This window comes from Felis catus, chromosome B4 (genome assembly GCF_018350175.1).
Source record: "Felis catus isolate Fca126 chromosome B4, F.catus_Fca126_mat1.0, whole genome shotgun sequence".
Classification (NCBI taxonomy): domain Eukaryota; kingdom Metazoa; phylum Chordata; class Mammalia; order Carnivora; family Felidae; genus Felis; species Felis catus.
Window position 1 is genome coordinate 12,822,956 of NC_058374.1, and position 15,758 is coordinate 12,838,713.

At 49.0% G+C, this 15,758-nt stretch overlaps 1 protein-coding gene and 1 long non-coding RNA gene across 15 annotated transcripts in view; one reads left to right on the forward strand and one right to left on the reverse strand.

The window, feature by feature from the left end:
* LOC102901935 overlaps positions 1 to 15,758 on the forward strand; it is a 58,149-nt gene that overhangs the window by 34,986 nt on the left and 7,405 nt on the right. Inside the window, exon 5 of the long non-coding RNA XR_006600302.1 lies at positions 155 to 1,423. This is a non-coding gene — a long non-coding RNA (uncharacterized LOC102901935). The remainder of the gene's footprint in view (positions 1 to 154; positions 1,424 to 15,758) is intronic.
* The window catches only part of BEND7 (BEN domain containing 7), an 81,952-nt gene continuing 78,404 nt past the window's right edge, over positions 12,211 to 15,758 (reverse strand). For all 14 annotated transcript variants that reach the window (XM_045060888.1, XM_045060899.1, XM_045060885.1 and 11 more), the window contains one exon: positions 12,211 to 13,247. In XM_045060888.1, the coding sequence (XP_044916823.1) occupies positions 13,069 to 13,247 (179 nt within the window). In that variant the 3' untranslated portion in view covers positions 12,211 to 13,068. The remainder of the gene's footprint in view (positions 13,248 to 15,758) is intronic.

A 15,758-nucleotide genomic window follows, 5' to 3' on the forward strand; every position in this document is an offset into this window, starting at 1 on the left:
TGTGTCTCCCTCTCTCTCTCTCGCTCTCTCTCTCTGCTCCTTCCCCGCTCATGTTCTCTCTCTCTCAAAAATAAATAAACATTTAAAAAAGTAATAAAATGGGATCATACAGTGCATGCTGCCGAGTGAATGTTTTATATTACTATCCTCTCAGGAAACTGCCTCGAACCATCGGCGGCTTCTACCTCTCAGTGTCGCCCAATGCCTGGCATTTCCACATTTCTCGTCATGTTCCTTCTCTTTGCAAAGCTCTTCTTCAGGAGGACTTTCAAACTGTTCCTCGGATCATCAGGGTACTTTGAATGCTTTGTCACAACCCGCCCTGTGTTATGAGATGCTCCATGGACACCTATGATTTCAATGGCACTGATTCCGAAATCCCTATTTCTACCTTGGCTTTTATCCCATGTACTCGTCTTGCGTCTCCAAATGCCCACTGGAAATTCCCACTGGATATTCATCAGTGACGTTATCGTAGGACTAAAATTGAACTCATTAAACTTTTCGATGCCACAGCCTGGCACAGCAGAAGATGGGCGGGGTTCTGAATCTTGAGAGATGAGTTCATGCCCACACTTAACCTTTCTGATTCAAGTCAGGCTTCCTGGGAGTTACGGAAGATGTACTTTGGCTGATTCAGACAGAGAAGGGATGTGAGGAGAGACATGCGGCAGCTTTCCCAACAGGCCGGAAGGAGGAGCCAGCCTGGGAAAGGCAGCCGGCAGCGTGGCGTTCCAGGAGCCAGCAGGTCTTAGGGATGCGAACAGGAGCTGGATACGGGACAGCCCCTGTCCACTCTGCCTAGCCTCGATTTCCTTAAGCCAAGAAAAATGGGGATAATTTGACCACCCACCTCATGGGATTGTAAGGAAGATGGAGCTGGTATTCCGGAAGATTCTTTGTAGACCGTGAGCCCCTCCACAGGTGTTAAGGTTGTTTATACTACCAAGTGAGGTTTTTCCTTCCCATCTCTGTTCTGTTCCTGACCCTTTTACCTCTGTGCCCACTCAGTGTCCCTCCTCCCACCCCCTCCGTCCGTGGGTGCCCCCTCCCCCTCAGTGCCCCTTTTCCCACCAGCACCTCCAGATCCAAGCCCCGGGGTTTCTTCATCCTTCCTTCACCTTTCTCCCACCTTTCTCTTCCCCTCACCATTGGCACCTGAGAATTCAGGGGCAACAAAGGAAACCAGCCTCTCCCAAGCTTGATTACACATTGGGCTCGCCTGGGGCAGACCTCCCAGGCCTCGTTCTTACACAAGCTTCTTGGGAGAGCTGGGCAGGAACGGGCCCGCCCCCAGGAATCTACAAACCGAGTTTCTCGCCCAGAGCGCTAGCCCCCAGAAGAGGGTTCCGAATTGAAGCAGGTTTGGAAAACGGCGCATCCGTCTCCCTCTAAAAGAGTCACAATTCAAGAGGTCCTGCAGGTAAGATACCTGTGAAACAGTGCAAATGTCTAAGACTACGAGGTTGCGAAGCTGTCTCGTCCTGTGATCCTGTGATTTATACTAAGAGATACAGATTTGGTCTTGTTTCTGGCACAGAAGTTCCCCAACCCTTGGAATTTCCTAGATGATGAGAGCAACAAAGGTGTCGTTTGTTATGTTAAGGAGGTGACCCTTTTAGGGACTTTCAGACCCCACCTCAAGTTAGGGCTGGTTGGCAGGGGAACCCACCCCTACCCCCACCCCCACCCCTGGCCACCGCCACTTTGGGTGAAGGGCCAGGAGCTGGAGATTGAGTTCAAGCACCAATGGCCAATGAGTTAATCAGCTGTGCCTGTGCAATGAGGCCTCCATGAAAACCCAAAAGGGGGTGATACAGAGGGCTCCCGGGTTGGTGAACAAATGGAGGCTGGGGGAGAGTGGTGCGCTCAGAGAGCGCGGAGGCTCCTGGCCTGTGCGTCTCCTCCCTCTGGCCCGTCCTGAGTCCTATCCTTTTGTAATAAATTGGTCACCTAGTAAGTAAAATGATTCTGAGTTCTGTGAGCCCCTCAAGCAAATTAACCAAACCTGAGGAGGGGGTCACGGGACCCTCAATTACAGCAGGCAGTCAGAAGTGTGGGTGACAACCTGGGCTTGTGACTGTCGTCGGAAGGAGGGGTGAGTGGGGGGTGTGGGGAGCAGTCTTGTAGGACTGAGCTCTTACTCTGGCTCCGATGCTATCGGGATAGGAGGTGTCAGAACTGATGAGTTGTAGGGCCTGCAGCTCCAGTCCCAAGAATTGCTTGTTGGTGTGGCGACACTCCCCCCAGTGGAACCCATTTAGTCCCATGACGTCTGTTAAAATTCTGCAAGGAGAATATTCTGAGAAACACATACATTGGGAAACCGTGGCCTATAGAATAAATTTGCCAAGGTTTTTGACGATTTGGCTCCAAGCTTTATCTTCTGTGCCTCTACATACACTTCCAACTGTTGCCAGACTCTCTGCCCTCCGACAGAACAGACTTCTCCTCTTCCTCCTCCTCCTCCTCCTCCTCCTCCTCCTCCTTTTTGAGAAAGCGTGCAAACAAGCAGGGAAGGAGGGTCAGAGGGAGAGAGAGAGAAAGAGAGGGAATGCTAAGCAGGCTCCACACTCAGTGTGGAGGAGCCTGGCTCAGGGCTCGATCCCACAACCCTGGGATCACGACCTGAGCTGAAATCAAGAGTCAGACAATCGATGGAGGCACCCGGGCGCCCCAACGTAACAGACTGCTAAGCTCCCTGAATGCTGCCCTTTGTCCCTCCGAACCTTCTCCGACTGGCGGCTTTGCTGGTGTGACTGCCGTCCCCGCCCCCTGCCCGTGCACGTACTCCTCCCCTGGCCTCAGCTCAGGTCCCTCTTCCTCCACAAAGACGTCCAACCGCTAATTTGGTTGACTGGTACCTCCTTGGGGCCCAAACGCCACGTGGTGTCTTGGGATCTACAGTTCGGAGCTTGAATTACCTCTGTAGTTGTGGGGGTTTATGTTTTGTCTCGTTACCGACCCTTTGCAGGCAGTGACCACGCGGAGGCTCTTTTTGTCTCTCTTCCTGGTGCGGGGCCCTCTGTACAGTAGGTGCCCAGTGCGCAGTTGTTGGCTTGCTTCGGGTCTCTTGGGACTCGTGGTTTTCGGATTTTCTCAGGCTGGTGCTGCCGGACCTCCTGGGACATGACGTCGGTCATTCTGGCGGGCAGAGTGCCAGGGCGGCCGCGTGAGGGGAGGGAAGGGGGGACCCTGCTGGCTGACAGGGACCCAGGGAAGTGAGGGACAGGCTGAGCAGCGTGTGGCCCAAGGAGGTGAGTTCTGGTGTGTCAGTCCCCCCTGTAGCCCTCTGGGGGCCGCGGTCTCAACAGCCAAAAAAGAAGGGGCTGGGTTTCAGCCTTGCCCCATCGCGGTACCCTACTGTCCGTGTTCCCACCTTGCGCCCCCTCCACGGCCTCTTGGAGACTTTGGCACTTGTAGTTGCTTCTGTAACACCACCCACTCGTCTCCAGTCAGAATGTGACGCTCTCGCAGGGGAAGCTTCGAATCGGCTCTGATCCGTCAGGGGAGCGAGTTCACACATGGGTCTCGTGGCTCACAAGTTGCGGGTAATCCACCTCAGCTCTGAGGGTGGGGGCCTACCGTGTGTCCCGGGGGCTCCAGGGGCTCCCAAACTCCAGCGTGCGGCAGGAGGGTCTGCAGGACTTCCTAAAGCGCGCCCGGGGTCCGCGCTGGGAGATGCTGCGTGTCTGACAGGTTCCCAGGCGTCATCGGTGCCGCCGGCCTGGGGAGTTCGTGTGTTGAGGACGGTGTTTAGGCATCATCACCTCCTTCTGGCTCCCCCAGCCCTGTCACCTGCGGGCAACCTCTCCCTGCCAGAGTAGGGGGTTCTCCGCGACTGCAGTGACTTCCCTCATTCTGGAGATGGTTTGACTTCCAGTTAGTCTCCGCTAATCGCCGTGTGGACGGATGGACAGTGGAGAGAGGGAGGAAACGAGGGACAGAAAGATACCAGAGCTGAGTAAGTGGCAGATCCAGTATCGAGACCCCGGTCGCTCTGGTCGCAAACCTCTTTCTTTGAGCCACTCTGTCTGCTATGTTCTCTTGGAAACTTTTTAATAAAGAACCTGTTGGCGGCTGAAGACACCGGCCACTTCTCAGCCTCTTTGCTGGCAGGATGTTGGGGATATTTCAGACGAAACGATTCGAGTGAAACACTTAAGGCCTGACACAGAGCAAATATCCAACGCCTTCACATGGAAGCGCATCTTAAAGCAAAGGGCTTAGAAGCACGGGCACTAGGGGCGCCTGGGGCGGTTAAGCGTCCAACTCTGGGTTTTGACTCCGGTCGTGATTGAACAATTCGTGGGTCTGAGCCTCACATCGGGCTCTGTGCTGACAGTGCAGAGCCCGCTTAGGATTCTCTCTCTCTCTCCTCTCTCTGCCCTCTCTCCTGCTCATGTTCTCTCTCTTTCTCTCTCCCCCTCCCCCTCCCTCCCCCCGCACCCCACCCCACTCGTGTGTGCCTTCTCTTTCTCTCTCAAAATAAATAAACGTTAAAAAAAAAAAAAGCATTGGAAAGGCACATCATAGAAGCCCATCTCATTGGGGTTATACTGAATGCTTCTTGCACTGAATGTGGGAGTCAGAGTCACAGTCCTGTGTTACTTTTTTTTTTTTTTAAGTTTATTTATTTTTGAGAGACAGAGAGACAGAGCATGAGTGGGGGAGGGGCAGAGAGAGAAGGAGACACAGAATCCGAAGCGGGCTCCGGGCTCCGCACCGTCAGCACAGGGCCCGACGCGGGGCTCGGGCTCAGGAACCGCGAGATCGTGACCTGAGCGTCATCGGGTCAGATGCTGAACCGACCGAGCCACCCAGGCACCTCACTGTGTTTCAGATCTTGACCAAACCTAGTCCTTAGTTCTGTGAGCTGAAACAAATGATCTCCCTTTTTTTCATCTGTTAAGTGGGGATAGTGATAGTATCTACTTCGTAGGACGGTTTTGTGGATTACACGAGTGAAGCTGTTCCTGCAAAGCATCACAACAGTGCCCAGCACGCACCGTGTGCAGGAGGTATTAGCCGGTGCTACACGGGGACTTGACAGCCACAAATCTGTTAGGTGAGCGCAAAACTGCACAGACGAGCAAGAGCCCTACGAGACAACAGACTCTCATGGCCTCAACCGCTGAAGTTCTTGGCCTCGTTTGCTACGGCAAGGCACCCCGTGTTTCATTTTTCTTAGGTAGCCATTCTCCAAATCCCAGTGGCCCGCATGGCATTGTTTTTGAACTGATGCGTCAGATGCGCTTACACCTCAGATGGGCTTCTCGTTGTCTGGCAGCTAATACATTTTTTATAAAGCATCGTCTCCAGTTTCCTCTCAAGCTACCGAGAGGATACCTTTTCCTGTCACGCTGTTGAGCGGGTTTTTCTTTTTCCTTTCAAAGGAGAGCATTAACGTCCAGAGTCCAGTAAGTAGGTTCAACGTACATACTGTTGGAGTAACGAGTTGAAGTTTTCACTGGAGCTTAGGTGACATTTCAGAGGCCTGTATTCCAAGAGGCTACAGTGATATTTCAGGTATTCCTAAAAGTATCCAAGGGGCAGGCAGGACATATTCACAGATACGTAGACCACTGGGCCTTTTCTTTCTTTGCCTTTATTTTCCTTTTAGAAAAAGATACCTGTGTACTTTGGAAAACATACACAAATAATTTCTTAAAATCGCATACAATTCTATCACCCAGAGATAACCACTGTAAAAACTTCTCTTTCCTGTCCACGTGTATAAATACTTCTTTTTCAAAATGTGAGTAGGCTGACAGTAACACATCATCTGTACCTTTCGATTTTTTGTATTTATTTTGAGAGAGAGAGAGAGAGAGCGCACGCAAGGGAGGGGCAGAGAGAGAGAGAATCCCAAGCAAGCTCCACGCTGGCAGCACAGAGCCCGACACGGGGCTTAGTCTCACGACTGCGAGATCATGACCTGAGCAGAAACCAAGAGTCAGACGCTCAACCGACTGAGCCGCCCAGGCGCCCTCGTCTGCATCTTTTTAAAGCTGTTGGTAGCTGTAGATATACATATTTTGGAAATGCTGCAACTTGTCTGTGTTTGTAGTTACTCACAGCTACTGTTAGTTCTCACCTTATAACTGTGTTTCTGAAATTAAGAAGTATGATCAGGCCGAATGTACTATTTGACGGCGATTCGCCACTAACGTTCCCCTGGGGCCTTAACTATTCTACACTACCAACTGTCACCAGCACTTCGATGTGTGTTCTCTTAGACTTTTTTTCCTATGAGTTTGTGTATTTGAAAAGAGAAAAGGAGCTCCAACGGTACCTATTGTTCTGGGACCTGCATTCTTTCCACTGACTGATTGTGGATCTCCAGGCACAACATTTAAACTGGCTGTGTAGTATTCCGTCTTAAGGGTGTATTGGAATTTAAGCTCCTGTTGGACACTGTAAATTGTTTCTTTCTGTTGGTTGGTTTATTTTAACTATGTGTGATGAACACCCTGTGGCTTTGTGGCTCGATCTTTGGGCGAATCTTTATTGCTTTCAGAACAGTTCCTTCAAGCAGAATTGCTGGGTCAAAGGTTTTAAACCAATTTGATTTATGTTGCCAACCGCCCTCAGAAATACTGTACTAATTAACATGTCTATTAGTGGTGTCTAAGTTCCTTTCAATACCAGAAACACTCCTGCTACTTTTCTTTCAAATTCTCTCAATTGTATGAATAACTACAATATTTCAGACTACTCTTGTAATGTGCCTTTCCTGGTTTATTTTTTTTTCTTGGTCTAATTTTAGCATTTTAAGAAATTTATTTTGAGAGAGAGAGAGACAGCAAGCCCATAAGCACGAGCAGGGGTGGGGGCAGAGAGAGGGAGAGAGAGAATCCCAAGCTGGATCCATGCTGTCAGCTCAGCATGGGGCTTGATCCCATGAACCACGAGATCATGACCTGAGCAGAAACCAAGAGTCAGACGCTTAACTGACTGGGCCACCCAGGCGCCCCAATTTTAGCATTTTAATATTTATTGGCTATTTGGTTTGTAAGAGTTGGGCATGCGGTAAGTATCGTCTTTCTTAAAAACCATTTATTCTGCAAATATTTTTCTCATGTTTGTCATTTGCTATTAAATTTTGCAAAACTTTGAAACTATGATTTTACTAGGATCTTCATGTTTGGGAAATCCTTTCCTCAAGCTTAGATAACTATTAATTTAAAACTGCCTAGTATTTTTATTATTTGTTTTGCTTAAACCCTTGAAGTATCTGGAATCAATTGCCACATACAGGGTAAGGTAGGAGGGTCTAATTTTATTACTAGTTGTTAACAACATCTTTATTGGGATAGAATTCACCTACGTAAAATTCATGTGCTATATACTGAATGTTCATGTAGAAGTCTTTGTGTGCACATGTTTTCAGTTCTCTTGGGTATATTCTAGGTCTTACAGTAACTCTATGTTTAACTTGTGGAGGAATTGCCAATCTGTTTTCCAAGGAGCCTGCACTATTTTACATTCCCACGAGCAATGTTTCAGGGGTCCAATTTCTCCACATTCATACAACACTTCTGTTGTCTGTCATTTGATTACAGCCTTCTCTGTGGGTGTGAAGTGGTTTTGATTTGCATTTCCCTAATGACTGTGATGTTGAGCATCTTTTCATATGCTTATCAGCCTATTGGCCATTTATATATCTTTCGAGAAGTCTGTTCAAATCTTTTGCCCATTTTTAAATTGGGTTATCTTTTTATTTTTGAGTTGTGAAACTTCTTATATATTCTAGATACCAATTCTTTATCAGATCTATGTTTTGCAAATCTGTTCGTCCCTTCTGTGAGTTGTCTTTTGGTTTTCTTTGCAGCACAAAAATGTTTCATCTCGGGGCTCCTGGGTGGCTCAGTCACTTAAGCATCTGACTTGATTTTGACTCAGGTCAGGATCTCATGGTTTGTGAGATTGAGCTCCATGTTGGGCTCTGCACTGTCAGTGTGGAACCTGCTTGGGATTCTCCCCCCCCCCCAACCCCCACTCCACCATGCATGCTCTCTCTCTCTCTCTAAATAAGTAAATAGAAACTTTAAAAGAAAGCGCTTCATTCTACGATGTTCCACTTATCCACTTTTGTCACTTACGCTTTTGGTGTCCTATCCAAGAAACCATTGCTTGACCCAAGAATATGAAGATCTACTTCTCTGTTTTCTTCTTAGAGTTGCATAGTGTTGGCTTTTACATTTAGGGCTATGATGCATTTTGTCAATTTTGTTTTTACAAATGGCTGGCCAGTTGTCCTTGACACTATTTACTGGATTATTTTTCCTTTCCCACCAAGTAAAATGGCACTGGTAGAACCAACAGCTAACTGTCCCCAGTATCCATTCTCTGCAGTAGTAGAAGAGATACACACCCAAGATGACATTTTCTTCAGGACATTGTTTCCCTCCACCAACTTTTTCCCACCATTCCATAGGCTCAAACAGAAACCTATGCTGGTGAACCACATTAACATGGTTGACCTCATGGATGTGGATGTCTCCTAGGGGGTGCAGAAGGATAGGACCGGGTTTCTGGATGACCTCATGGAGCAGAGCTACCAACCAACACTGTGGACCACCCACCTGCTTCTGGGCTGTGAAGAGTTAGAGAAAAACATCTGCATGTCATTTGAGCCACTTTATACTTAGGCCTTTTTGTTACTACCCTTAATATATGCTGTATGTCGATCTAGGCGAGATTTTCCTTAAATTCCCATAATATTTTATTGATCTAAACTACAGCTGCAATTTCTGAAGTTTTATATGTTTAAATGAGGGAACGAGGGGAAGGGAGTAAATCTCTCTCAGTTTCCAAAGCATTTCTTGGCTCTCCTGCGTTCAATCTGTCCAATGAATTCAGACTAATTTTGTCAACTTTCACCACCTCCTCCTTCCCACCTCCAAAGTCACTGGGTCCTTTCCAATCAAAAGTCGTTTCTTGGTCTTTGAGAGTTTGTTCGTTTTCAAAAGTTGTGTGTTGTTACAATAGCCGAGGCGTGACCAAGGCTCTTGTCACTTAATACGGGCAGCAGCCAGTGTCTAGGGGGTCAGCCCGATGTTAAAATACGCCCACTCCACCTCCACTGGGAGCCGGTCTCATGAGGACACGGTGAGGGAAAGACCAGCTGTGGGTGTCACCCACACAACGGAGGCAGGTAGGACAAACATGCTCGAACAGCATTTGACGCGAACCATAGACACAAAACCTTTGCCACGAGGGTCAAGGCTGCCCACAGCTGTAGGTCTGTGTTACAGGGAGAGTCGGGGAGAGGAGGGGAAGGAGGCGGCATTGCTTCACACAGTGAAACACCTCCCTCAGGGACCACGCAGTGTTACAGCATTCATTGCAAGGGGGGACGGGGTCAGCGCGGGAGTTGTTAATTGAGTCGCTCCTGATTTCCCTTATCCGGTGGTTAGAAACACATCTCTTTTGGAGGACGCTTAATTCAGTAACAGATGGAGAAAGTGCTGTCCGCTGTACCGTATTCTCTCTTTCTCTGCATTGCGAGAGTACAGCAGAAAGTAGTTTTTCTACCAGAATATGCATTTGGTCCACCACTTCATTGAACCAATTTAGGACGCTCAATTTCCTTTGTAAAATTGATTTTCACTCCACATTCACATCGAGGGCCCTCCACTTTCTGGATCTGTTACGGCATCGTGGTGGAGAGTATGAACAACCGGAAGTCGAGAGAGCTAGTGTCTGAGCAGTTTCTCCACTGCGCGTGCTCCCATCAGCTTCATGTTTGGAAAGTACTTTAAAGGAATTATCTAAAGTAGCTGAGTTTCAGAATTTAGGTTTAAAATGTCCCTCAGTTTCTCAGCATTAGCAGATAAAAATGGCCAAAAAGAGAGAGAAAAAAAAAAGCAATTGAAAAGGCCCTTAAGTATCAAATCTGTTTGTGACATCAGCGTACTGTCCCGCCCGGGCCTCATTCCTAGACTGTTGTTTGGCTTTTCCATAATGATTCCTTTATGTTCTTTTAAACTCACTGATTACAAAATAGAAATCGAGAATAAATACGCACATAGATGTATAAATGCGTGTATATATAATTTAGGGGGATGATCAGTGTCGTACTTCTGAGGTTACAAAGTACAGACATTGTTGATTTGTGTGAATTCAAAGTGTTGTTCTGCATCATTAGAGCTACCAAATTCTCACGGGCCCCCGCGCAGCATGTCTTGTGAGGACCTATTGATGCAATTTCTCCGCCGTTTTTGAAGAGTGTCGATACCGGGACAGAGGAAGGGCTCATGATCTAAGACTAAGGGACAGAAGAAGGGAGAGGGCAGTACCTGACAGCCCTCGCCTGTCACAGTCCACTCTTGCTCGGGGACAGGGATGTCCTGACAGTGTTTTCACCAGGGTCTGAAATCTTAATGGCCTTACAGATAAGACCCCTGACCTCACGAGGCTTAGATGCCAGTGGAAAGTAGACAGTAAACAGCCATGTCATTAAGCAAGACAGTGTCAGAGGGTGGTACGTGAGGAGAAGGGACTGAGCCTGTGACCTGACGGAGACCAGTGGCCGCCTGTGAGCCAACGGTTAGGAGTCGCTCCCTGCTGATGTTGAGCTGAGACTCGAATTCTGCTGAATGGATGGTGCTTCAAATCTTGATTGCCTCTCGCCTGGGGCAAAGCCCCTGGTCTGAGATTAAGTTCCCTTCTAAAGCTCTGGAACACTCTGTACCTTCTGTGCGGCCGTTTTCTCAGGGCTCACACCTTGTGATGGTCCTGGCGAGCCCCATGCCCCAGGGCCCGTGGCTCACTGCTCTACCGGCCCCTAGAACAGCACCAGGCACACCCTCAGTGTCCAAGAGACACGTGAATGAACGGAATAAACATCTGTACCTGAACTCGACTGCCATTCTTTGAGCGGCCCCTCCCCGTGCTCCCTCCCTGAGCGCACACAACACCCTGGGGCTCCCCAGCCCGAGCCCCCTCCCCTTCTTACAGCTGCACTCCCCTCTGTAGCCCGAGCCAGAGAGTCACCAAGTCCCCTTGGTTCCCTTTCTCACGCTTGGGCATTTGGGGTTCCGTCCTCTAAAGAAGTTAAGTAGCCTATTCTAACAGCTTCTTGATGGGATGCCTTGCTTCAGGCTCGCCCCTGTCCAGTAATGTCCCTACTTCTGCCAGACAGGTCAGTACATTCATATGATGAATCATCATACGATGATGATCATATGATGAATCATTCATACGATGACCATTCAGAGATCAAGACCTCTGAGGGTGCCTCCGTGGTCCCCCAACCCCCGGTCCTCCCAGTTGCTTGGGATGGTCTACACAACCTCTCCACTCTTTTCCTCTCTTCCCTGGCAGACTGACCCAACACGGCACCTGCTGCAGTGGGTGTTCAGGAAACGGCTGAGGCTGGGCCTGCGGGAGGGGACACGGCTCTGGTCTCCGGGGACAGGACACCCCCCTTCCGGTGCAGCCTCCTGTGGTACCCCGGGCCCCCTCACGCTGCACTGGAGGGAGCCCTTTAGGGCTGCCAATTGGATGACGCCCGAACGTGTGGGATCGAGGGCGTCCTGGCCTTTTGGGAGCACCTCACCGCGCGGCCTCCTCACCAGCCGTCCAGTGGCTTTCTCCTGAAGCGGGAACAGCTCAGGCCTTCCCAAGCGAGGCCCCCAGAGAACCGGCAGACCAGCCGAAGGTGTTCCAGGCCAGGGGTGCTCCAGGCAGGGGGGGCGGTGGCGGGGGGGGGGGGTGCTGGGAATGCCTGCAGGGTGGGGGTGGGGCGGGCGCCCAGTGAGGAGCAGCGCCCTCCCGTGTTCAGAGAGGGGACTAAAGCAATTACGTTTTACCAGCCACTTTGCATTAAAGAAGATTGATTTGTCCTTCTGATGTGTTGTTTCCATAGAAGCAGGGCTTAACCTTTTAAGTGAAGATTATAAAGCTACCTAATTCATTTAAAATTAGGCTTCAATTCTATCAGCGCTTAATGCTCAAGTGTTACTGTGGGACTTGAGGCAGACAGTGATCTGACTCCCAGGCGGCGCCTGCGACTTTCTCGATTTGAAGCCGCTCTTCCTTATGGCTATCTAGTTTGTTTCTTTATTTTTAAAAAATTAACTTCCTAAGGAGATACAACTTTCTGCGTAAGACCACCAGAGTATTAATAAATACCTTTTAATTAGTCGTTAGCACTGACTCCATACACACAGGACTGGCACACAGGCACGGAACACAGGCATGTTCGATTAAAGTAATTTATTGTATTCTTCTGGAACGGACATAAAGAGCATCTTGGGAATTGATATCACAACACAACATTGTACACCATTTTCACAACTAGCCTTGTGTTGAATTTTTTTTTTAAAGAACATAGTAATTTTAAAAAATCTAAATATTTACATATTAATAAAACATATATACAGAAGATTGAGACATTATCCGTAGATATGGAATTTTTCTTTTTACTAAGAAAGCCTATAAAAAGGATTTCTGAATAAAGTCTGAACAGTAGTCACAGTAAGTAAACACAAACACAATTCGAGTGCACAAAATGGGATTTCACTGGTGCGGTTTTGTGAGTACGTGGCTCCCATCTGTGGACGCACCGCGCGTATTTGTGAGCTGAACAATCCCTACTCCTCCTCAAGTATCGAAACCTCCAAGCTGTCGCCCCGTCTTGGAAGGGAGGGCTTTGGAAGGTTCACGATGTATAATTAACCGATCCCACAGTTGTAAGGTAAATGTTTCTACCTGCATTAGCAACGCACTCATCTAACTGTAATAGAGTGGAAAGGTCACTAATTAATCTTTCCAGTTCCCTTGGGCAGTATCTCCTTCCGAGGGGCGGAGGACAAATTCCCAAACCTAAGCTGCAGGAAAACAAGACCCCTGGTGTGCAGTGTTCCGTTAGGACCGTCTCAGGGAAGGGGCTGCTCCCCGGCCTCAAACGTAGAGGGCTAATAACCCTGGGATGTGGTGGCAACGGTTTCTCGGGACCTTCCTCCCCGCCTCAGGAATAAGACAGGAGACGCACAGACGGGAGAGGGAGCTGTCTGGCGGTTGGGCTGAGTCCACAAGCCGCACCGAGAAGCAGTGTCGTCACATTTCAGGGACACCTCCAACCGTCTCCCTCCGGTTGATGAGCTGGTCGTCAGTGGACCACCGACTCGGCCCGGGGCCCCCTCCTGGCTCACGTTCAGTGCGATGGGGCGCAAGTGCCTCGGACGGGGCGCCTCTACAGTAACTCTGAGCTCTCCCCCTCTGACTTGGTTCCGGTGCTAGGCAAAGGCAGGTAACGGTCAGCACAACAATTTCTCCCCCTCTGCTTTGGCATTTCTACCGCCCAAGTTTCTTTCCAGCCAACTATTTGGCCTCTGGGTCAAGTGCTAAAGATTTCACGGGAGTTGGCTTTATACAGTGAATGAGGTCTACACGCAGTGTTTGTGAGGAAAACGGCTTAGAGTCACCATCTTTTTGGAGAAGGGAACCTGGAGGTAAATATTTCTGTACCACAGATACCCACACGGCAAGATAGCGCTTTAGTATAAACCCATATTTTCGTATGTTGGTTTCATATGAAGCGGAAGGCAGGTGTACCGGGAAAATGAAGTATATAATTTTAAGGACATTTGTGGCTGGCTGCCGCACCACGCCAAGACACCGACGGCTGAGTTTAGGCCATCTGTGAAAACAGTTGTTACGTATCATGTCGGTCACCGGTAACTTTGAGTTTCTTGCCTTTTCATTTTTTTTTTTAAGTTTATTTTTGAGAGACAGAGCACGAGCAGGGGAGGGGCAGAGAGAGAGAGAGAGAGAGAGAGAGAGAGAGAGAGGGAGACCCAGAATCCAAAGCAGGTTCCAGGCTCCGAGCTGTCAGCCCAGAGCCCGACGCGGGGCTCGAGCTCACGAACCGTGAGATCGTGACCTGAGCCCAAGTCGGACACTTAACCGACTGGGCCACTCAGGTGCCCCGAGCGTCTCGCCTTTTAACTAGTCATTTTGTCACTGTGTTGATACGACCCACGCGAAAGGTTTTTCTTCCCTAGGAACTCATAGCTCATTTGCGCTTATTCAGTTACAAGTGGCTATTTTTGGAGGAACTGATGTCACAGACGATTTTGTCTAATAGGGCAGAGCTAGCTTATCTCCCCGATCAACGGTTTCATCTTCCGGGCCGCTGAAGGCCTAATTGACGTTGGCCTTCCCAACTGCTCCCTCAGTGCCGAGAAGAGCTCTTCTCCTGTAGGCTGCGTCTACGCAGTGCACATTAAAATAAATATGCGTCAGAACTCTATATATTCACCTTGAGCTTATGAGGAAAAGAACAGAGAAGAGAGGGCTGCCTTTTAGTGAACAATGAACTGACTGGATCATACGCTGGACTTCTAAGAGGGAATGCATGAGTCAACTCTTAAAAACGATTTCTAAAACTCTTAGGGCAAACTGGAGGCTTGACGATCACATACTACGAAGAAAGTAGGTGACAACTTTTCAGGTATGACGGGAAAGATTCACAGAACACCCACACTTGGCAGGAAGTAACCTGAAATGCTACGTGGATCTTTGAGGGGATTCAAACGGGAGAGTCACGTGTGCTCATGGACACTGTCACTAAAAGGGAAGTCTGGGCAGTGACATCTGGCTCTGTGTCTTCCGTGTTTTCTCTCCTGGTGTCAAATACACTACCTACGACACAGACAAGACAACGAAGGGGGGGACACTTCTCCAAAGAAGAGCTGCACAGTTTTCTGCGACAGGGCTAGAGGCGAGGGCGCCAGGTGGGGAGAGAACCTGGCCGAGGAAGCCTCGGTTTCTTTTTCTGTTTTTAATGTTTAGTCGCTTTTTGAGAGACAGAGACAGAGCGCGAGCAGGGGAGAGGCAGAGAGAGAGGGAGACACAGCATCTGAAGCAGGCTCCAGGCTCCAGGCTCGGAGCGGTCAGCACAGAGCCCGACGCGGGGCTGGAACTCGGGAACCGTGAGATCGTGACCTGAGCCGAAGTCGGAGGCTTAACTGATGGGGCCACCCAGGCGCCCCGAGGAAGCCTCTGTTTCATATTTAAATCCCTAAGTTCTCAGTCAAGGCTTTAGTTAGTTGTGCTACGCGAGCCGTTCTAGAAATTTCTAATGATGACTTTTACAGGGAAGTCTGAGAATGTGTGTTACTACTGGAGTATGTCCACATATTGTCCAGGAAGAGACAATGGCTACACAAAATACAGTTTACCTGTAACAGAGATCATGATGCAGCTATTAAGGTAACGTGTATGAAGATGTGTGAAAAATGGAAAATGCTTGTTAGGTTAAAAAAAAAAAAAACACCCAGAAAAGAAAATTTTATCTACTTGATCTCCAACTGTGTAAATAAATAAATTTAGAGAAAAGTCTGGGGGAAAACACCCAGTAATGGTCGTCTCTGAGTGATAAAGTTAATTTCTGTTTTCTTCCTTGTACTTTTGTTACTTCTTTGAATGTATGTAAAAGACTGCCAATTCGTGACAAACACCGCTGGCCTCAGCCTGGGGGGTGGGGGGCTTGCTCTACCCTATTTCCAAATGAGAGGCCCCCTTTGTAAATTTTAGAAAGCACTGCTTCGATTTCACTTGCTCTTTACTGATTTTTTTTTTTTTCCCCAACACAAAGTGTTCGCCCGTCCCGGGCGCTTTCTCGCAGTTGCCAGAGTGCCCTCCAACACCCGGCCTGCCGCCCGGGACGGGGGGCTCCCCGAGGGCGGGCGTTTGTGCCCAGGACCCAACAGTGCGGGTTCCTGCGAGCTGCTCACTCGCACTTA